The following is a 24209-nucleotide window of genomic DNA, read 5'->3' as shown; positions in this document are numbered from 1 at the left end:
CAGAAATGTCAATGTAACTTTCATCAAATGACCTTCTGCGCCTTTTGATGAAAACTGGAGCATAGATTAAAGACACACTGAATACAACACTGTTGCAAGTTTTAATGTTTATTTCCCCAAGACAGCCTAGCCTGCACTCTACTTGGATAAATTTCACAAGCTAGTTTCCGCTGCTTCTAGTTTTAAACTTTAACCATGTTTCTGATGACAAGGAATGCTGCAAAAATACTCTAGTCCAACAAAGAGTTATGATCACAAAATAATCTTTATCCATTCTACAGTGTTTCAGAATTACCAGTTGATTTTAAAACACAAGGTAGATATAGATGCTAATGGTGGCTAATCTGGTATGTTTTATTATAGCAAACTGTTGTTCATGCAACACTTGTGCTCAAAGGGGAAGGCACAGCATTTCCTACAATGAGCCACCTTATAAAGAGTTCATTTTGTACAAATTTGTAACTTCACCTTTAATTTAGTGTGCAGAACCTCAAAACTGAGGCATTACTCCAATTATAAAAACACTTGCATCCTTTTTGTGCAAGTTTTAAAAATACAAAGTTTTCTCTCTAAAGTGGCTCAAAATAGATTGTTCATGGCTGCCTACATCTAAGATAAAAAGAGTCTAAAACAATTGGATTAGGCATATTAAAGGTGTTCAAACCATGACTTGATTTGTACATCTATTCACACCTCTTTTTCGGTCTTTATTCGGCAGTACATATGCACCAAATTTCATTTTTAGAAGTTTCCATATCATTTTCATAGAAAACAAAGTTTGAAAACAAGTAACATTGAAACACAGCACGGTATTCTACCACAACGGAAACATTTGGTTACAGGACTCAACAAAATCTAAAAATGAACTATGCTGTAGATTACCACATGCAAAGGTCTTCATGTTATCTTTGAAAATGAAAAGGATGAGATTTTATTACCACATTTTACTGCTTTCTACTATTATGGCAACTTGTGTACTGCAACACAGTCTATTTGAAGGGAAATGTATGTTTTATTCATGCAAAAATCTACAAATTAGTTTTGATGATATGGAAAGCTTTTCATAACATCAAACATTCATCTGGTGCAAATGCACAGGGAAGCCTTCCTGAAATTCTGACTTTACAAACAACTAATAAGCCATACAGGAAAGAAATTGAAAATAACTAAAAGAAAAATAAAAGGGAAAAAATAAACCAAAGAAGAAACACAGGCTGCAGGAGTAAACCAGAGTCTGCTGCTAAACCGGTCTTTTGTTTTTGTGTCCAGTGTAAGTTAACACTTATGAACTCATTTTGATGATTTACTAGGTTTATTATCAGCCCCCTGAAGGCGAATCAAGCTTGCATGCGTTCACATACAGCATCACAACCATACTCTCGTACACACGCCACTCCAGGACTAGGAGCCTGCTTCAGGACTGAAGAGCCCCGTATTTGAAACATGAGCCTGGCTCCACAGCATCGAGTCCAGACATTCATTCAATGGTGTCCATTCACACGGTGCTTCATAGCAAGGCCTGGGCTCATTCTCCTTGGACTTATATGGGCATCCTATTCTCTTATGCTTACAAGGCTTGATGATGATAGTACTGCATTTCCCCCCAATTGCTCTAGTAAGTCATTGTTCCTTCTCAGGCACTGAAGATCTTTGACCTGTAGCCCTTTTTCTTTGAACAATCTAAATAAGCATTCAGTGTGAAGTTTTTCATTACATTTTGCCACTCATTCTCACTCGCACCCACTCGCCATCTTGACTTCATTTGGGCTTTTCTGTGATTCCAAATGAAATCTTCACATTTTCTTTCCCGATTTAATGCAGCAGCGGATCCCATGAGCCAAGATTGATGGATCAAACCTTTTTTTTTTATTCAGTGCTGCATTGTACCTAACTTCCAAAATACCACTCTAAAACTGGAACCCTTCTGCTGGTACATTGGCAGATGAATTGAAACCAAATGTTCCGCCTTGTATTGCTTCTGGAACAAGGCTAGGATCTTCATCAATCTGTAACAGAACGAGAACATCGTGAGTAGGAATAGAAAGACCAAAGCCTCACTGAAAAGGAGCCTGACAATCCTAAAGAGCATCTACCTCTCCGCCTAATACACCACCTTGCATCAAGTCTTGCCATTCTTCTCCCCAATTTAGTAAGCACACTCCAGTGATGAAGTGATTTAGGGCACAATGGTTTCACCCGTAATTAGGGGGTAGGCTATATGGCACCCAATACTCTCTCGTTTATGTAGTTTTCACTCCTGGAAAGTATAGTGTCAGCCACATCACCCTTATGGCCAGCTTATAAACAGTCACAGTTCTTAAGGCCAGTATCATTATATCAAGTAAGGATTAAGCCAAAACTGCAGTTTCCACTTAAATACATAGTATAGAGATTACCAAACTGATACTAGATTAAATTCCAAGTCCTGCTGTATATGCAAAATTTGAGTCGCTAAACAATGCTTGTGTTTTATTGTCCATATAAAAGGAAAACTTCAGCACAAAATAAACTTTAATGCAGACAGTAGGGCACAAATGCAACTGAGCTCTACCATTTTTGCAGTAACCTGCTCCCAAGAATTCTTCAACCAAGTGGAAAACCCTCTCACTTCATGATATGGACTGATATGATTGCATTTCTTTTACATGCAATTAACTTTTATAACTTAAAGTGCATACGAATTTAAAACCTTACTTTGATTTGTGTTACATGTTTAAAATGAAAAACAACATTCTTAGTCAGCACATCCTACCTCTGAAACTACTAAAATATTTCAAATAGTTTGCTGCTTTGCTTATGAAGCAGAATTACCAGAGTCAGTACTCAAGTCAGCAGGGAGCTTATCAAATGTGAAATGTCAAGTTTAGTCAGAAGCTGACAGTTAAAAGAACTATTCAAAGCTCAGTATTTTAATCTCTAGAGATGAGGCTTAAATTCAGCATGAGATCTCTAGATACTTCATCATGAAGAATGGTAAGATATGCAGCAGGTTCACATAAGGGCTCATTCTTCACTGAAAAATGAAACAAACCTCACAGAGCAGGCTTTAGAGCTGTTGCCTTTATCTTGAACCATATTTATAAACACAATTAGAAAAGCACGACTGCAGAGCAATTGCGCACTTACATCATCTGAAGAGAAGAACTGATCAATGATCTCATAAGCCAGTTTGTAGATGTCTTCATTTTCATGGTTTTGTAGCTGTTCAATTTTCTCCAGGCCTACAATAAAGACACAAGAAACGTAATGTAGTTACTAAGTTCAGGCAAAACAGCCTGCTTTCTCCTTAAGGCCTCATCATACAAAAGAATTGAAAACAAATCTAGGAATAGAGTGACTATGAATAAGATGCTGTTAAACTCATTTGACATGCTTAAAGCATAAAAGCTTTTTTAGAGATTTGAGGAAATAAAGAGATTGAAGAATACACACCATGACCAAAAAAAAAAAGTATGAAAGGTCAATTCCAGCAGTGATAGTACTTCCCTTCTCTTCTCGCTATGAGCGGTTAAGCTAATCTGTCGAAACGCGGTGAGGGCCAAGCACTAATATGTTCTCCCTTTCCACAAAAACAACTTTTCAGCACCTGGTGTGATAACCCCAAGCTGTGACATTCCAAATCCACATACTGTTGTGTGGCACACATGCATCAGTTACTGACCCTTAGCTTCATTATATAGCAAATACCTTCAGCACAGTGTAAGTCACTTGCAGACGTGAGTAGAGCATACATATAAATATTTTTCAAGTTCAGACAAGCAGAGATTTACAGCTTTAGGCATGAACACGCCTTTTCTCCCCTCCCAGCCATCACCAATCAATTAAGCTTTCCCCTCTGACTATCCAACTCCGTATCAAAAAAATCCCATAGTTTTTTTACCTGTGCCCAAATTTAATACCACTGCTCTATCATCCTTGAAGAGTGTCAATCAACTTCAATGGCAACCAGTATAGAGAAAGTTTGAAAGCCATTAGGCAATTAAAGCTATCATATTTCTGCAACCATTGCGCACAGAACTTTTTTCCCCAGATTCACCTGGATATGACTTGTGCATGACTAAGGAAGGTAAGCATAACACCCCTATATTAACATAAACTAATTTGTCATGTACACCAGACTGTTATAAAATTAGCATCTAATAAACTTTATTGCCATTATCCAGCTTCTCCACATTTGACTTATCATGAACTTGATCAGTTAGGAAAAGCTGAGTATATTCACCTGGCAGGCATGAACAGGTCACTTTCTTAACAGGTTTGCTTAGAACATCTGTGCCAACACACAATAAAGCCAACAACAGATACACATGGTAGGAAGCCAAACCAACTATTTCTCAAAAAAGTATCAAAATATTAAGCATCATACCTCCACACTCTTCTATAAGATTGGCTATGGTTTCTGCTTCATCTTCAGCCATTTTTAATATATTACTTAGTCCATCCAGAACCACCTGCACAACTTGTGCATCTTTTACTGTCAGCAAATTGCAAAAGGGAGGAATTACATTTTGTTGAATTAAGTATGCCACCTAAGGGGGGGAAAAAAGCAAACAGTTAAACCAGGAACGTGACAGAAGCAAACATTTCACCACAAGCACACATGCAAACAACTTTAATGAAGTCAAAGTTCTCCAAGTTACCCAACCAGGTAAGGAGTATTCTGAGCAATTGCTTTCAGAAATTCTTGTTTTGGAGCATGAACAGGTATAATATGTATTATGTTACAAATTTATTTCAAGTCTAGAACACATAAGTAGTAGATATTGTGAATTTTTCAGTATTAGACATGGTATTTCAACCTCACCTTTGAAGAATGACACCACCACCCCAGCCCTGCCACAAACCTCATATTCTGGGCTTATAAGAAACTGGTATGTTTCTACTAAATGGCTACTATCCTTATAATTATCACACTCTTATCTGCAGGGAGAGAACATAAGAGATGTTGAGTGACCAAGAATCTCCAGAGCCTGAATGAAGCCATTCACAGCTGCTAGGCCACCCTAACTGAGGAGCTTCCATCCAAATCCCCACTGATACTCCCACTCTCAGGTCATTCCAGAAATGACAACTGAAGTTCATGCTTAAATCTCTTGTCCAAAAGGGAAGACAGTTCCTTAACAGCAGAGGAATACAGACATTCATAATCCTGGCACAGAAGTCTGAACCAATCAGCTGATATACTCTCTCAAATGCACCCAAGACAGACAGTGGGCCTTTTCTTAAGGTTTGACTCACTTGGTCTTTTCTTCCACTGATCGTTAAGTTGCTTATTGCCCAAGCAGCTTCTTTCTGAGTACCAAAGTCACCCTAAAAATACAACCATAAGTAGAAATAATCATTCCAGTTCTTATATTACCAAGTATTCTACTAAAAGCTTGTATTTGTTACAGTCCACTCTGCATGGTATCACCACATCAGTTTTCAGTAAGTAGGGAAAGTAACGAACAGATCCTGTAGATGTTTGTGTTTGAGTCCACTGAGAGTGCTCATCCCTTTCCTGCAACGATGTTTTTAAGAGGAAGGGAAACCTGTCTGCATCAAAGTAAATAAAACCTGCAGTACTCTCACACTCCTTATCAACAGCTGTCACATATTACAGTGAGAGATAAGCAGTAAGTGTCAGTTTTGATAAAGCACTGTACGTGCTATAACTGCGCCTGCCTCTGAAATTAGTCAGCTCAAGTCTGCTTATTAAAGAGAAAGGTCTCCCAACACCTTTCTCAATGATTAATAAATTGGCAGTTAACGGAACTATTTGTGAACAGTTTTATGTTACTTAGGGGAAAAGACAGGTATTTCTTCAGTCTCAACCCCAGCCTCCACACTGAAGCAAGATACTGTATCTTTGTCACAGCTGAACACATTATAAGGTTGGCATTTGTCATCCTTCTGCACTTCATGAAAGAAAATCAAGTAATGAATCAAGCAAGAAGTAGTAAATGTCTGAAAGATAGAAGTGTTGTGCTGATCCTGTTCAAAAACATTCTTTCAGCTACCCTTCTTTCCCACAAAGGAAGTGTGAGAAATCACACTTGGGAGCACAATGTGGTTTGGAAGCTGATTTTTTTTTTACAAGACACTAATACCCAACAACTGAAAAGAAATACAGGTATTTTAAGTCACAAGTGATGACTCATCACCACTCCACCTCTAGTACTGAACAAGCAACTAGTGACTTTGTGAAAAAACGTGAGAAAGGCATTCAGAAGTGTCGACTGCTTGATTTTACTACTTAATAAAAAAGGTAATAAAAGCATTAATCTCAACAAGCTTCATCTATTACTGAACAGAAGCACACATCCATACATGCATAGGGTGTTGCTTTTCTACGGGAAAAACTCTGAACAGACGCAAAAGCTACGATTATTTTCTATGGTCACCTGTTCTTTGTTGATGCAGTTTTACTTGTTGAAAAACAAAAAAATAGATGGGACAACTCCAGTCCATGACCTAGTATCACAGACCATCAACTGGAATACTCTCAGACCAGATATATGCAGTAACACAACCAGGTTAATAAATGCCACTGTTGAGCACTTCCTCCTTATGTTTCCAGGTAACAGAGGGCACGGAAGGACAAAGTCCTTAAGCCCTGGCAAAATGCTAGGAATTAATTCAATGCTGTTCCCAACCAGACCTCTTCATGCCACACAGGAGAGCAAAGAATTTTATCCCTTTTGTTCCCTAAGTGAGAAAAATAATTTAAATGAGATCTTGAAGGACCTGAGATTCCCCTGATCTGCTTCCTTTCCCCAATACATCTGGCACTTAACATCTCACAGCACTTCACAGAAGAAGTAACAGCAATGTATTTTATCTTGCAGCATACAAAAAGCGCTCAAGGGCACAGTTTACCCCTGCCCCCCACATTTACAGTATGATGTAAAACATGAAGCAAGGAATTAAATGTCACTTTCCCCAATTAAGGAAACAATCTGTTAAATCCTACTTGTTATCTAACCTTATCTAGAAGATGTATTATCATTGGAACAAGGTTTGCATCTATTACTGCCTGAACTTGCTGCTGATTTCCTGCAGTGATGTTAGATAGGAACCACACCGCTTCCTGCAAAATGAAAGGATGCGAGAACTTATTAATTCAAATAGTCTTCTACATCATTTATTTCACTACAGCAAGATTTTATACATGCATATTTTTATATCTGCAATCCATACACTAGCAGATCTTAAATACAGTCAAGTATTGTATCACTTTGTACATAGCTACACTCCTAGTAAGTAGACTAGACACACACGCAACAAAGCAGACAGCCTGCACTCCACAAAGCTCTTCAGTCTTTCTTTGTTACCATGTTACAGCCAAATACTCCAAATCCACAGATTAAGAGGAAAAAATATTTGGAGACAAAAAAAAAAAAAGTCACAGGGATACAAACAAGCACTCATAATTGATTCTGTTACTGAAAATGAGCCGTTTTCAGCTGATGGCCCGGTGAGCTCCAAAATGCATTATAGTTCCCAGACAGGTGTAGCAGAAGACAGTATGTTTTTGACCTGCTTCATAATGTTTCTCCTCTTAGTGTCAATCATCAACAAAATGCAACACCTACTACTTAAATGCTTGCTTTTCAAGAATATTATGAAGTTATACGATCATTCTGTCCATAAGCCCAGGACCCTCTCCTTCTAGCAAGAACCAACAGCAGGTGCACAAGAAATCATGTAAGACTATCTTTTCCCCAGTAGGCCCTCCCAGTCCTGAACAACTAGAATTTTGAAACAAGTCAAAGACTGTATTTGGATTCTTACATTAAAACAAGGATTGAGAGGCCCCTACCCCCCTGTTTAAGTAGGAATCTACAGTTTGGTCAAGAAATAAAGTTTCACATAAAATTTTAAGCGTATTGAGAGTAACAACTTTTAACCTTACAGTTGGTAAATTTCTCTTCCATAGAAACTCTCCATCACTCCTTCTCAACCCCCTTCTCTCAACTTACCTGGCTTCACAACATTTTAGATTAGTAGTTCTCTGAACATGAGATTCAGAAATTCTCACATTTCATTCAACTGAGTCTCTCAGATCAGATCACAGGATCACTTTCATTAATGAACCTGTCAGAGATTTCGGATGCCTAGGCTTATCCTGGTGGGCTTCTTTTGGGCTTTAATCATTGGCAATGTTGTAAAGTGGCACCCCAGAACTTAACAACATGCCTCAGATGCACTCCGGAATCAGCACTGCATTATCAGTGCCCCCATTCAAAGCCTTTTCTATACATGCAGGCATACACACACACACATTCCCTACCCCCACCCCCCCACACTCCATTCAAAGAGACATCCAATTATCTCTATTTCATCACTTCCAAGAGAGTCAGTTTAATTAAAGTGACATTTCACATATCAGGAACTAAATTCTAAGTCAACAGTCAGAATAAAAAGACAAAGCTTTAATTTAATAAAAATCCAATTGAAAGAATCAGGAAACAACATTCTTGTCAAGTAGGAGTTTGCAGCTCCTTAGAGATTTTTCTACAGTTGTTAACTTCAAGAAAAATTTTAGCACCCTGCCTGCTCTTGCCATGAACTGGTATAAGCTCGATTACTCAAATCTCTACCACACCACATTATGTGGAATGCGAAACAGCCAAGTCCCATATAAAACAGTTACCAATTGAGTGCAATCTCTGCAGTTACCTACCTTATTAATTTTTTCTTTGGGATGTGTCAGAAGTGCTGGAAAATGTGAAAGGGCTTCACAATTCAGAACTACCTGTGTCTGTTCATCGGTACCAGTGACAATGTTTCCTACAGCTCTCAGTGCAGCAGTCTGAAATAAAATAGTTTCTTTAAAGAGAGCTCTTTTAACCAAAGATTCTTCTGGTTGTGCACATACTTTCAAACGGCAACAGTTAAAAAAGCAAAAGTTTTTATGCAAATGCTATACCACACAGGAACAACTTGTTTGTTCAAACACTGTTCAAGCTTCAACATGAACTACAAAAAGAAACTAACTACTTTCTCTAGTATTGTATTTTGAACAACACTTCCTTAAAGTTATCTAAACTTACTTGCACTTTAACTTCTTGATGACTGAGAAGAGGAACCAAATGTGGTACTATTCCGGAGTCTATCACCATCTGGATCTGTTCATTGCCAGCATCCGTTAGATATGAGAGCGCCCAGACTGTATCTACTAATATCTAATAGTAAAAACATTTATTTTTAAATAGTACAGAAATATCACAAGTCTCACAAAACAAGTTAAAAAATTCTCATTGTGAAGCCAGAATTGACACAATACAGCAAAACCCCACTTTGTTCTACAAGCTTCATACATTCCGCTCTACACAAGTTTGAAATACAACTGCTGTTCAACCTGTTCTAGCTCCAAAGAACACACAGAGATTAAAAAAACGGCCAACCAACAGCTAAACTGCTCACTACAGCTTAAATTCTGAAGGATATAAAAGCAATTCCATTATTTCTGCTCTTTTCATGAAGTACTGGTACACAATGTGAGACAGGAAAGACTCACCCTGGAAGGGAGATAAAGCCCTAGCAAATATTAAACTGTGAGCATTTGGTACTCTCAGACCAACGTACATCCTATGGCATCAAGTTAATTTTTTTCTTGGCATTCCAAAGTTTAAGAAAAAGCTGTGATATTTTGTTAAACATCTGGCACAGCAGCACCTAGACTGAATTTCCTCTCTGTGCATACATGCGTGTATTCACACACAGAAAAGCCAATTTAAAGAGCAGTAAATCTGAACATTCCAAGTGACAGCTTACAAAGACAATGAGCAAGCATTGTTTCAGCTGGTAACTCTTGACTGATTCACAAATACAGCTGTTTCAAAAAAATTCAAGTAAACTTAATTTCACCTACTTACATACAAGAAATGAAATACTATAATTACTATGCAAACATTAGTTAATACACTTCCGTATAATTTGTTACAGCTCTATTGCCAATAACTTAAGACAACTGAGCTACAACTTCACTAGAAAGCAAAGGAAGTTAAACCATTCCAACTTGCTTAGGCAAAAAGCTAACTTATTTCATAATTTCAGTAGTCTTGCTCATTTACTTCACTATTAAAATAACCTAATATTCATATTTAACACCTCAAATTATATCTAAAGCTAACATTTTACATATGCAGACAGTAGTTTCTCTTTCATTTACAGTTTTTTATTGCAACCGCAAACTTACATGCTAGTCAAAAAAAAATCCTGTATCTGCACATGAATGTTCACAGAAATGTAACTGAAAATGCATTTTATTTGTAAGTGTACGGAAATTACATGCAAGTGAATATTTGCAAATATACAGAGAAATACCAGGCAAAAAATCGTAACTGATACTTAAAAATAAGCAGTTATTAGAAGATACCAAATTAAGTTTGCAGTAACAAAAGGGATATTCTTTTTAATGAAAAAAGTTAATTATGAAAAGCTTTATACTTCAGCTAGAAAAATATACCAGAACACAAAACTGGCTTTAAGTGGCATTACTTACATTTACATCTGTGTGGTGAATTAAAACACAGAGCGCTGGAAGGATCTAAGGAGGAAAAAAAGCATCTGCGTTATTTTTAAGTCAGGCAGACACTCAATTTCAGTTTATTTACACTGAACAGTGAATAATTCAGTCACCTCCTGAATGGTTTCCATCGGCGGTGGAGGATCTTTGTGACGGCACAAATTGACCATGACCCAAGTAACATTTCTTAAGAAAGTTATGGGAATAGATGGGCTGATGAAGGACAGCAGTGGTTTCACTACTCCAAGACTAATAACATAATCTCTACACTGGGGTCCATCACCTGTTTGAGAGAAAGGATTACGAAGAAAAAGATCATCCTACACCATTCACAAAAAATCTGACATCGGCACACTTAAACTTCAGCTATTTAAAATGCATACAAGGTTAAAGAATATTTGCCTTGGAAAGACGCATGTTAAGTACAGAGATATGTACCTCTAGATATACATCCATCATAAAGACATTTATATAAAGCTTTAGAAAGACCTGTGGCTGCCTCCCTAATTGCTGCATTTTGAACTAATCACTAAATGTAGCTAAATTCTTAACAGAAAAGGTATTCCATAATTTATAGCAGATGTACAGGCTGGGGTGGTGGTAGACAATGCCAAACCACCGAGAACTGTTGATAGCCCAATGTATTCCTGAAGATCCCTTCACAAAGTTTATAATCAATACTAAAATATCCCAAGAGTAGGTGAAAATTGCCTGAACAGATACTGTCATCTTCATATCTGAAAGATAAGCACACTTTCATCACTGCCTAGGTATCACTACCATTGACTCGAAAGCAGCATCTGACGTGTACTGCACACATATCACTAACAGCTTCAGGCAGTTGCAATACTGTGATTTTGTTGGTCTCCCTCTTAAGGACTAGGCATTTCTAAAACATCAGACTGCCGAAATCCCAGTATGTCAGAACCAGTATTAGTCCTCAAGCACTACAAACATAGTCAGGGCTGTAAACCACCAAGCTAATACTTGCACAAAAAGAAAAATCAAATGAAAGATCGAATGATCACAACTTATCTTGAATTCAACACAATGTATGTAAGCTCAAGCAAAACTTCAGAACTCAATGCAGAACAGTTTTTGTTTTAACAATCTGCACATCTGTTTGCCAGTAATTCTTTTTCCTGTACCTGGAGAGAAAGTATGTAGGCATGTGGTTTTGGGTACACACCATTGATACACAACAGAGACAAGAGGAAGAACAGGGTAACTGCCAGTCTAACAGCTGCCTTTTGTCTCATAGTTGAACACCTCCAAATTTAAGACACAAAACCCTACCTATTTTATTCATTCAATACCAAAAGGAACTTCGAAGTTTTTAGCAGCAGGAGTAACACAAACCTATGATATTTCCTAGAGCCCATACAGCTTGCTCACAAACATTTTGATGAGGTGAATGCAGCAGTCTCAGAAAAAGCGGCACAGCATCTGAAAGATACAAACAAAACCCCATGCAACTGTTAAGTAAACTGAAGTTTAAATACATCTCTCAAAAGACAAAATAGTTCACATAATCAGCTCTTAAGTTTCAGTACTGCATGAGAAATTTTTCTCCTGGTTAAGTATTGGTCAAAACTTTACTAACTTCTTACTGAAATAAACCACGCTGTAACAATTCTTCCTTTACTGCACTTTCTTACAGAGCCCACATTTCAGAATATTATTAAAGCAACTCTTAAAATAACCCAGCATTTTAATTTGTTTGCAAGTCTCAAACGCTTACTGAAGCTTGTTAGGACTCCAAATTTAGTTATATGTATTGAATTTAGAAATTCTGTGTTATTTCTATCAGAACCAACAGCAAAGCAGTAACTGTTTAAGACCAACCTCACTCGCTCAAATTAGCCTACTTAACAGTGAGCAGGTACACAGCTACGTTATTGACTGGCAATGTAGTGAAGGCGGCAGGACAGGAATTTAATTTGTTTCAATCTTACTGATTTACAGTACCTCATACGCCTCCATCACATCTTTACCAGTAGTAAAGTATGTGCCAGTTGCTGGTCCTAGTACTTGCAGAAAGCTAACTACTGAGGGATCTTCTGTATACATTGCCAGTGCAGAGCTCCAGGCAGCACTTCAGTGCACAACTTCACCTGTGGCTCTACCACCAGGAAATCTGGTTGATCAAGCACACACAAGTAGCTGTGCAAGGTAAACTGCACCAAAAGAACCTCTGCTGCCAATACAGATGCACTACTAAGCACCAGGCCATTGCGTACTTTTCCCTAACATTTCCAACTCTACATGCAGTATCTTTTGATAACCGTTATGAAGGTACGTGTACAGCAACAGCAGCCGTTTCTACAAATCTAGTTACCTTGGTCTCCTGAAAGCTAACAGATGCACTCCTCAATGTGAAGTCTCCTTTTATATCACAAGTTTTGACTCTACTCAATTTGCGACCCATTATCTAACATACTGGCATAACCTAACTGACCACTTCAGAAGAGACTGTTCAGAAAAAAGCCAACTGACTGAGCAGTAAGAAAGGGATTCAGAAGGCAACACACAGAACTCCACAACTGTTATCAAGGCAGCTACTCCTCTACCCTATGTTGGTGTCAGACAGGAGAATGCTCGCAATATTTAGAACTAAAGCTAAACCAGTGTTTCAAACACATTCTACATGCACCGCATTTAGATAACTGATCCTTAGGATTCTTTTATCACCAGCATGAAATGCGCTCGCTTACATGATTTGCTATGACAGATTAGTCTGTATGAAACAGTCACTTACTTTAGGTCACATTTCGAGAGGCTCATATTTTTAGCGAGATTCTCTCAATGTAAATCATGTTTTGCTAGAGAAATAACAAATCACAATAGATTCCGTATTTCCTACTAAATAAAAGTACTTTACAATGCCTGTATGCCTGTAGAAAAAACGTCCCCAGCAAGCATATTCATAAGTAGTTTTGGAAAGATTACAGCAGACCACCTTTTTCATTGAAATAAATCATTGCAAGATATAAACCATAGTTTCTTCTATTATAGCTATTCAATTGGCTAACACAGTGCATACATGCAGACCTAGCTAAATCAGAGATCATCACTGAAAGAACTACTACACTTGGTACTCATCTTTCATCCACTGATAAGGCAGGTTTAAATAAAAAGAAGTGTTCCAGATCAGAGGTGTGGGACAGATTATACATTCATTAGATTTCCAAAAGAAAACTGAGGATGCAACTGGGAAAGGAAGAGGAGGAGGATGAGAAAAAGGGAAGTTAAAAGTATGAGCAAAGATGCATACTATAGTGGTCAAATCCAAGCTATACCAAAGTTAACAGGCTCTTAACACAGAGTTTGTAAAAGCAAAAGGCAACTGACCTTGCAACCAAAGCAATCTCAAAACATACATTCCCATTTAGAAAAAAGAATCCTTTAAGCTGAAGCTGCCTGCCTTAAATTCCTTCACATCTGCTGTGGAGAATTAACCTATTTTTCCATTTAAAGATTTCTGAAACACATGCAGCCATTTAACAGAGAAGATAGTGCTAAGAGCTTTCTTATGAATACTTCTTTTTTTTCTAAGCATAAAGCCAATAATACACAGTTTGTGAGAAGCCTGTAACCGGTTAGCACTAACAACAAAAAAGAAACAATCTTCTTTGATCACTGAAGAGAAAAAGCCAGCCATGGAATATAACAAACATTGACATTTCAACAAACAAACCACCACATGTCTTAGAAACTGTACTTACTATATTGAATAACAGTTCCAAGTAGTTCTAAAAAGTCAATATATGATGGTTGTGGTGGGGGAAAACACACAAAAAAGATCACACGTAATTCTATGTCTCTTCATTGTTGGAAGAACAGCATGTTTAATGGTATCAGCAGCATGCACTGCAATATAACACTGATTCCAACCATTAAAGCTACTGGTATCTCACATAATATAAGTTTAACGTATTTTTTTTTTTCCATAAATTTTAGACAAAAGTTTGTTTTACTGTATGTTTGCTTCTTCCATAGGTCTCAAGAAGCTCTGCTGTTTTATTCATTGACTTCAAAAGTCTGCAGACACTTCTCCTAAATTCTGCTTTATCAACACAAATACTACTTTGACTTAGGACATGTTTAGAGTACAGAAGAAGGTTTGCTTTGCTTGGCAACTCAGATTCCAAGTCCAACAACAACTCCTTTCCGTGCTTCAGATTCCTCAAAATATAAAGGACAGCGTTTTTTCTTCAACTTCAGTTTGTAAGAGAATTCGATGTCAAGCACCCTCTGAACTTGGTCCGCATCTTTTCCTCCCTCTTCACAGTAAGATAGGAAATCCCTCCATGGGAGTTTTTTTAGGTGGTTTTTTTTTTGGTTTGGTTTTGTTTCAAGTTTTTTTGTTGGGTTTTTTGAAGTTTGAAAACTGGAAACCAGCAGATATCGACTCTGCTAAAATAGTGTGAGTTTCCAGAAGACATTACTCACCATTGGGAAACCCAAATGAATTTAAAATCTGAGAAAATGAAGAACAAAAGCAGGTGTGCGCTTCAATTGATGCTGCTTGCCAGAGAAGAGGTAGAACATCTGGCAGGAGACTTCATGGGCAGGTCCTTCAGCGACGTGCCTGTGATTGACAACTCAATTTCAACCATCCTGGCTATCGCATGAAAGGACCAACCCTATCATGTGGATTGGTGAACATGCTTGAGATAGAGAGGAACAGGAGTGTGGATGCTCTTTACAGTATCATTCAGATGATCTTATTTTTGTGGAAGCTACAGTGCGTGCTTTATCAATGATCAAATACTGTTGGGACTTACTAGATTGAACTACTGCCTGTGTTTGCTCAGAGGTTCCAGAGGCAATGTTTGTCAAAGCCCATGCAGCTTCAAACTGTAAAGAAGGACTGCAAAGTAAGAAAAAAAAAATTGTTAAATGAGTTTTCAAATCAGATGCCATAGGCACATTAGCTAAATACCAAGAATTCTGGCAACAATTAAAACATTCTGGAGTTTCAGAAATACTCACTTGTCATCTCTTTCAAGACAGTGCACTAAAATAGGTAATATTCCTGATTTTATTAGATCGTCAATTGGTGGATTGCGATCACTGGAAAGCAGTTTTCTGTTTAGGAAAAGGAGAAAACACAAGGCTTAACAGGCAAATCACAGAATGAGAAGTCATGACTGTAAAGGATCTCTGGAGGCTGTCTAGCCCAACCCTCCCACTCAAAGTGGGATTACTGCCGACACTAGATCAGGTCAGTAATGGCTTCCCTTGGTTTAGTTTTGGAAACCTCCAAGCACAGAGATCCAACAATCTCCCCTGACAAACTGTTCCAGTGCTGCACTACCTTCTGGGCTGGGAAGTGTTTCCCCAGTGTGTTTCATACTCTCAAAGACCAAGCAGGATTTGTTTTCTCCACTTTAAGCAACAATAACTAGTCCTCAAAATTGAAAAACTGAACTACTGAAAAACTGAAGTCATTATATTCATTGCCCATTTCAGTTGCCATGTTTTCTTTGACTACTTTTGAAGTTTATTACCAGTCAGTAAAATAAACATCACTAGTTACTCAGTTACACCCTCCTAAAGCTTCTTCCTCCTCCACCCAACATGGGAGATCAACAAAATATGGCTGCTTTGATGGGAAAGGCAGAAACTTGTTTCTTTACTAAGGACATAACGTCAGACAGCAAGGATTCACAAAGTACTACTGCAAAGAACAGAAGTGTACAAATTTCAGTTTTCAATCGCTTTAGCTTCACCTTTCTACAGCTAAGGAATGCAGGAGAATGAAGGAAACTTCTTGGAGGCAACAACTTGGGCTGTCACACCAAACTTCTACTAGCAGTGGGAAGAGAGATTATATACAGTCATGTCTTCACATACCAGCCTATTCACAAACACGCAGAAGGCCTGAAGAACTCAGAAACTAGAAACCAACTTTTCACTGCTGCGTTACCCTGAAAGTTATCAGTGGTGTGTTAAAGGGGCAAAAGAACAGGAGATGAAGAGCAAGAGCTGCAGAACAAAATACCTCAGAAAACTAAGTCATCACAATAGCGAGAATGTGAACCCAGATTATGTGAAGGCTCTTGTAATAATCATATATGCACCTTCAACTTCCAACTAAGTAAAGGAGATTCCTTTTGGAAGTGAAGACAATTTACACAAGCTTATAAAAATAAGGAACAAATGTCTACTTGCAGAATCTTAATCCTGATTTTTGTACAGTGACAAAACAATCATCATGCAGTCTGCTCACAGACTACCTGCTCACACAGGTAGGGAACTCTACTACAAGAATATATAAATAAAACTTGAGGGTGGTGGGGGGTTGCGTGTGTGTGAGAATGTTTTTGTTGTTGTTTGGGTTTTGCTTTTCTTAAGCACTTCTAATCACTCTTCCACTCCTCATATTCCAGTCGTATGTTCTGGGGGTTAGACCCAGGCAAGATTTCTCCTTCCCGTTTCACCTTCAGACCAAAGCATGGTACAGACTCAAGACAAAAACATTTGTTTTCCTCTCTAAAATGTACCTTAGTGCCTTTTCAGAAATGTAAACTACATTGCCTTGATTTTAAATTAGTTTTCAATTTTAAATTGACGGTTACAATAGTGAAATCCACATGGACATGCCCATTTCATTTTACATCAGGCTTAATTCAGTGTACTTTTGTCTAACCTGGTTTAGAACAGCTGTAGTAAGCAGCATGGTCTACATGATGCTACCTTGAGTTGAGGGAACTTTTTAATGAAGGCAAACTGCCCAGTGGCAATGGGCATGGAAACTGACTTTGCCCCTATCAGTTCTGAACACATTAACTTCCAAAAGTCAAGTGACTTCCAATTCACCTGACTTCCCTATGATCTGAAAGTTTCCCCTTTCACTTGAATCCACCCCCTTGACCACAGAGGGTAAACAAAGTTGTACCTTTCTGCTACAACAACAAAAAAACCCACCCAGTAGCTCACAAAATGACAGTTAAACACTGAATTTATGCAAGCAAAGTTTCTAAGAGTATTTTTAAGATCACTTCTTGAATATATTCAACTACATGGAATTCTTCTTGAAGTGAAAAGTGGTTTTAGTGGCCTAATCCATGACAAAACTGCAAAAAGGATTATGCTGGTTCTTTCCATCCTTAAAGACTTCATAGTCCTCCTAATCGTACATTTTACTCTACTTGTGAGAAGCATCAAGTATCACACTAATAAATCCTAGTCTTTATACATAATGAAAAACCTGACTATTTCAAAGACTAGGTGGGTTGTTGGTTTTTTTGGTGAAGTTTTATCTATCAATTTACCTTTCTGAAATCAGTAAATGACATACTTTTTCTAGTTAAGCTAGAACACATTTTCTGAATTTAAGAGCATGATAAAATAAGAATAAAAATAGTGTATTTGAGAAAAGTGTTCTTACCTTGCAGCCTGCACAGCACTTAACTGTATACCCTGGTTGTCACTTGAAGCATTCTAAAATAAAGAGAATTTAGACTTTTCACATGTCTGTCACCATGACATTAAGAATGTTCAAACAATTCAATTTTTTTACCTGTACTATTGCCTCCAAAGAAGTGTTTTGCTAGAAAACAGAGACAAAGGCAGTTAGAAATTAGAAATGTATTTTAAATACATAAAAAGAAGACATGCTTGACAGTTAATTAATCCTTACCACTCTAAAGTCACCATCTATATCGGAATCTTCACAGATATCTTCATGGGGAACATTTCTCCTCTTTAGAAGATGTTCATCTCTTTTGTTCTTAAAAAGAAAAATTATTTAATACCTTTAAAACTTTGATTTTGGAGGTTTGGAGGGTGTTAGGAAGGGTATAGAAGCTTCTGTTTTAGACACACATCATAAACATGCTTTCATTGATACTGTTAAAATTTCCAACACACAACTAGTTGGAAAGGACTACATAGAGAAGCACATTTTGAAAATCACTTCTTCCTAGAAAAATCCTCCACCCAACTTCATCTACAGTAGTAACTACTTTTGCTGGGAGTTTCACGTGCACACATCCATCAACACTGACATTACAACCTATCCATCATTATTTATAACATAAGGCTAGTTTTCTGTTCATCTCATAAGTAAAATTATTCAAGTTATGATTACTTGTCTCAAGAGCTAGTTTTCCAACAATTTTAAACAGTGCCAGCTTCACACACATACTCTTCCACTCTTATTTCTGTGTTGAACTACTGTTTTGGGGAAAAAAATAGCTTTCTGTCTACAGATTAGCAGGAAGTCATTTTCAAAGTAAAAACCAAGGGGTTTTTTTTACTAAGTTTTTAGAATTGAAAACCTAGCTGGAGGAGCAAGAATTCTTCCCTTCAGTAGGTTACAGATAAAATTGGGTTTTAGGAAAAATAATAAGGAACTTCTAGTACAAGGTATGGTAACTTTAGAACTTCCTTCCAAGCTAAATTACCTTCACAGAATCTGTAAAGACAAATAGATAGTTTAATAATTATGATCTTACTGGACTATGGAAAGAACACATAATAGGGATGGGGTTTTTTTAAGCCTTTAACAAAAACTCCGAAAATTTTATGAAATATAAACATAGCCAAATACCATCTGTAAGAATAATGCTAGGTCATCTCACCTTTCTCAACTCCACAACAACTTCATTCCTTTGTCTTCTCATAGTCTGAAAAGGATCAAGATCAAAGCACATTATGTTCTGAATCTATACCAAGTAATTCAGAAAGTTCTTGCACAACTATTTTTCATGCGCTTGAAACAGGACTTATACAAGCAGGATTTAATTTTCATTACAGAAGTAGATATCCAACAAGAAATGGAGGTAACTATTACACCTGCCTGTATTATTTCAGAGTAAAACAGAGTCCCCTATGTCTTCATGTCGAAAAAAAAAAAAAAAGAGTTCACAATCAGGAATAAACAACTGTCTTTTAACAAAGGGCAATGCTGAAAGAAGTTGTGCAAAAACCACTGCCATCAAAAACACCATGACAAACTAACAGAAAGCACACAAAGGTTGCCCAACATTTATAGCCTTTTCTTGATTTAAGGCTTTTTTTAACATACAGACAGGGATACGGCATGAGTCAAAGCTGCCACTTTTACAGAAAGGCATACTGGTACACTTGAAAACTGTAAAGTCAAAGTCAAGCAGAACTGCCTAGCTACACGCCTAACTAAGAACATCTTACTTCCTCAGAGTAGTGGGGAACTGGGTGATTCCCAGGGCCTGGACTACATAGCAGGCCCACTGACCAGCCAGAAACCAGCAAGGAGCACAATTCATTGCTAACAGGTAACTGTCACCATACAGATACACTGAAAAACAGAAGTTTAAGTTCAGGCTGTGCAGGTAGTCCTTCACCTAAACAAAGTACAACTGCTAAAGAAAAAAGAATTTCAATAATGTAATTCTTCAGAATAAACAGATGTGGACAACACCAGGCCGTTTCTGGAAGGATGCCTACCAGGCTTCTCATGCATGTGCAGCACCCCAAGTGGACCCTTCCAGACACAAAAGGTGGCAAAGTTCTACAGGAGCTCTTGCTCCCCCAAACCTCCACAAAGATATCTGGGACAAAACAGCCACAAAGTAAATTTACAGGTTTCACATGTTTCTGATATGCACATGTTTCTATTATTGTATGAAGCAGTACTAGCCTTGTGCAACAGCTTTATAAACAAGTTCAAATTAAGAGACCTAGTAAGGCAAAGCTGAGTTACAAAAATATTACTTATAAATGAAAACAACATAAAACCCTTGGCACAGTAAAAGCAGGTGGGTTTTTTTGTCATTTTCCCTACAGTTCCTATTAAGAATATTCAGGAGGAAAAAATCAATTGTAAACATACATAAATTGGTTTACTACTGCTTGTGTAAGTGCAAAGTGGAAATAGAAAATCAGTCTATATTGATTTTATTCTACACTTTGAACTTTAACTTCACTATTCTCATTCACCGTAAAAACAATTGCATTTTTATTGTGACTTAACTGTTCACAAGCCCAAAAAAAGTCTGAAATCCAAGAGCATAAGGGACCACATTAACACTGAATACAAGAAAAAGCAATAGCTAAGAGATCTCAGCAATAAGCAAGCAGTTCTGAAGGTAAGGATTAAAAGCTTTACTTTCAGGAGCACAATTATTTTTATTGAAAATGTGCATTTCATCAGAATCGCATTTCTAGCTCTGAGCAAGACAGTTTGCCTTTTCAAAAGAAGAACTTACAAGGAAAAGAAAAGGGCTGGAAAGCATGCAAATGAAAAAGAAGGGACAGTTCCCCACTGCTTTGGAGGTAGAACTTTTCATTGCTTGATGACCAAAATAACAGTTAAAAAACAACCTGCCCAATGCAACAATAGCTTCCCACTAAAAAAAAAAAAGGCAAAATATACAAGCATACCTACCTAATGCAGCTGCAGCACCTGGAATGACTAGATAAGAGCCATAAGCAGCAAGTACAGACTGTCCCACACTAAACACACCAAAACAAGTTTCCAGGAAAACATGTGCATCTTTAAAGAATGTTAACTCAATTGGTCAATCAAAATTAGAATTAATAGCTGAGTAATTCAGCTTAGATTCATGGCTTTTGCAGCTTTAAACCTGTAAAAAGTCATGTCTACTACATGAGGTCAACAGCTAACACTGAGCACTACCAGTATGCAGTTAAGTTTTATTCCAGTGCTATGGACTTACTCTCCCCAAAGCCAGATAAGCTTTTCGAATATTTCTTAGAGCTCTTCAAGCAACTGTGAGAATCACAAAGGTGTAATCTCTAAAGAGGAAAAAATAGACACTTTTCTAGTCCAATACATGTTCTCTGAATCAATATAATACCTGTCTTATAAATACATAAAAGAAGTTGTAATACTGTGCAATAGCTCCAACTCAAGCTTCTATATTGACACAAAATGGAGAGAAGTTTCTCCAGCAGCTATCTTCCTACACATGCATTTGTTAATGTTTGATTACAGACTACTGGTGGCATCACCCGTCAGTCTGTGCTTCAGCTCTCTGAAGCGCGTATCACTTCAATGCTGCGGCGCCAAATCCCCCGCGCAGCTGCATACATCGCAGGACTCCAGCGACTGCGGGTCAGCATTACACAACTTGAGCCCAGAAAGCATTGCCTAGGGTTCAGCAGCAAAGAAGTGTGCCCCACCTGAAGGATGAACAGCAACTCCAAAGACAGAGGTGAAGGCAAGAGGCACTCAATAGTCATTTATATGTGCTCAAAGTGCTATTGCCCTCCCAGAGAAGCTGATACACCTCTGGATACCACCCACCATTCAGAGGCTTCAGAAAGAAGCTGCAACTTTACAACTGACTTCAGAGACTGAGAGCAAGAGCCTGTAGTAATGGAGTGCTCAGTGTAGCTTCTTGGAAGTCTACTAATTGGCCTATTCAAGAAGAAAATAAATTGAGGAAAAACTCTGGAAAGAAGGCTGCAGAATTGTACCAAGCCCCTGATGATCTCACAAGACTTCATTAATGCCTTCCCAATCCACAACTGTTACTGCAACCTAACAAAACAAGCCTACCTATCAAAAAGCTGTACTGCAAGGATTCCTCTCACCAGACTTCAATAATGACATTGCTTGTCACAGAAAAGCTGTTGCTAACCAACAGCAAGACCCAACATATGTTTTCAAGGAGTAGAAGACTGAATTGCTAGAACACAAACTATAAAGGCACGTAAGATGGAAAGGATATTAAAAAGTAATAGTTAAAATTACTGTGATCCAAAAAGGAAAGTTATTCTAACTCAGATGGTAACACATCTTCAGGACAAGCATATATGCATATGTATGTGACAGATATGGGGAGAAGTGAGCAGGGCTGAAACAAGTACTCAGAGAAAAAAAAACCTCAGGTGTGTCATTTAGAAGTTTCTTTACTTGAAAAATCATATTTGCAGTTGATCAGACTTTAAAAAATAATCCTGAAACTTCATCAACAATCTGCTAGAAGAATGTTCTCCCTCCAGACATAAGCTGACAGGCCCTTGGTTTAAATTCCTGCCTATTTCTGAAAAGGACCAGCATACCTTGGACTCTCAGAAGCCTTCACATGAAAGACAAGCAACCAATCAAGTCACTCTTAAGAACAATTTACCAAAATGGGGCTCCACTAAAATAATTTTCTGTGTAAACAGTAGTTGGTTCACTGGTCAACCTGCCACTGCTCTCCCAGAAATAAGAACTGAAGTTAGCTCTGTCTAGTTTCACAGCCCCATCACCTCAGCCTAGAAATTGGATATTTAGTTTGGGGAAACTAAAATGACAAACAGACTCAAGACCAACTTGTGTCACCTTTTGGAAAACAGCTCAAAAGGCAGAAACTCAGGTATAGCACTTTCTTGGCAAGTGGCATTATAAAGCTAGATTCTCCTTTCTGTTCTGTTTAAGATTTGGCTTGATTGTTAAGAATTCTCTGAATCACTTCTCAACTGTGAGTACGAAACCACTCCCAACTTAAAAGTTTCTAGAAACAGAATTCAAAATGGTCCTTGGAAAGTGTTCCAATATAAAATCATGCATCACTTCAGTATGAATTCATGTGGCTCTTTCAGTCACTGGATCCTGTTCTTCATTTGCTACATCAAAGAATCAAATGATCAAATCTATTTCTGTCAGCCTATGATTGCTACCCCTCTCCATCCTCCTTTTTTCAATTATATTTAGCTTATGTTTTATCGTAAGGGCTATTTTCTGACCATTAGTCATTACTGAGCCCTTCAGCTTATCATTAAAATCTTGTGCATTAACTGATACCTGCAGGGTCCTGATAATTTCTAGTGTTTTTCACAATGCCAGGAACAGAACAAGTGTTCTATGCTCCACACTTAGGTGTTCTATGCTCCACACTTAGCCCTTTCCAAGTACACTAGCATACACCTGGAGCTCGTGTTCAGCTAACATATCCTGATCCCTCTTCCACTTTTTTCTCTGAATCACTGCTTCTCAGAAACTCAAGACTATCACACACCTAGCCCATCTTTACTGTTTTGTGGGGCGGGTTTTAAACAGTAGCTCTGTTTACACACCTACAACAGGAAGGTCTGACAGCATACAAATAATGGTAGAACTTCACCTAGTCTTCTCATTCTAGTGAGCTGTTTCCAAAGGCAAGTTGCTTCGATTGTGAAACTGTAAAGGCAACAAGTTACTTCAAAGCAGAGCTACTTGAGCCATCTTTCCTTCCTAGAAAGTTGCTACTCCACACTAGCACTAGCCTGTCTATGATTCAAAATACAAACTAAAAAACCCACACAAAGCAGGTGGGGGGCATATGTGTGGAAACCAACTACCATTTACCTCCAAAACCTTTTGTGAACTGGATGGGATTTTCAATTATTTTATTTTTAAAATACCACTTACTAAGGCCCTGTGCATAAACTGCTTGCTTACTAGCCTAGCTACTCAGAAAGCACTCAGTCTGCAGACCACAGCTGGAGAAGACTAGTCTACAGCCCAGAACATCCAGTGCAGTGAACACAGCAACGACTAAGAAACTTGTCCTTCATAGGCCTAAAAGGCACTGAAAAACACAAGGAAAAAACCCTTCAGAGACACATGCACCTTTGTATTTGTACTTGGTGAAAAGCCATACTCTTCACATTCAGTTTAATCAAGTGATTCAGGCCCTCCGCTATCCATTATTTCCCTCCTATATTAATCCTAGCTCATTTGCTAACTGGAGCAATAAAGTCTACTCTGAAG

At 37.9% G+C, this 24209-nt stretch overlaps 1 protein-coding gene and 1 non-coding gene across 2 annotated transcripts in view; both read right to left on the bottom strand.

Moving 5' to 3' along the window:
* Nucleotides 1-92: 92 nt before the first annotated feature.
* Nucleotides 93-24209, bottom strand: part of KPNA4 (karyopherin subunit alpha 4) — a 28865-nt gene continuing 4748 nt past the window's right edge. Inside the window, exons 2-17 of the mRNA XM_055723332.1 lie at nucleotides 19105-19149; nucleotides 18162-18251; nucleotides 18042-18071; nucleotides 17910-17962; nucleotides 15509-15604; nucleotides 15301-15386; nucleotides 11873-11959; nucleotides 10627-10796; nucleotides 10490-10534; nucleotides 9036-9167; nucleotides 8666-8794; nucleotides 6965-7069; nucleotides 5239-5310; nucleotides 4367-4529; nucleotides 3127-3221; nucleotides 93-2006 (exon numbers count right to left, since the gene is read on the bottom strand). Of these exons, the coding sequence (XP_055579307.1) occupies nucleotides 1908-2006; nucleotides 3127-3221; nucleotides 4367-4529; nucleotides 5239-5310; nucleotides 6965-7069; nucleotides 8666-8794; nucleotides 9036-9167; nucleotides 10490-10534; nucleotides 10627-10796; nucleotides 11873-11959; nucleotides 15301-15386; nucleotides 15509-15604; nucleotides 17910-17962; nucleotides 18042-18071; nucleotides 18162-18251; nucleotides 19105-19149 (1497 nt within the window). The 3' untranslated portion in view covers nucleotides 93-1907. The remainder of the gene's footprint in view (nucleotides 2007-3126; nucleotides 3222-4366; nucleotides 4530-5238; nucleotides 5311-6964; nucleotides 7070-8665; nucleotides 8795-9035; nucleotides 9168-10489; nucleotides 10535-10626; nucleotides 10797-11872; nucleotides 11960-15300; nucleotides 15387-15508; nucleotides 15605-17909; nucleotides 17963-18041; nucleotides 18072-18161; nucleotides 18252-19104; nucleotides 19150-24209) is intronic.
* Nucleotides 8041-8332, bottom strand: LOC114016105 (small Cajal body-specific RNA 7). The gene has a single exon (XR_003560399.1). It is a non-coding gene; the product is annotated as a small Cajal body-specific RNA 7 (non-coding RNA).

Source organism: Falco cherrug, chromosome 11 (assembly GCF_023634085.1).
Source record: "Falco cherrug isolate bFalChe1 chromosome 11, bFalChe1.pri, whole genome shotgun sequence".
Lineage (NCBI taxonomy): Eukaryota > Metazoa > Chordata > Aves > Falconiformes > Falconidae > Falco > Falco cherrug.
This window is presented reverse-complemented; position numbering and strand designations above follow the sequence as displayed.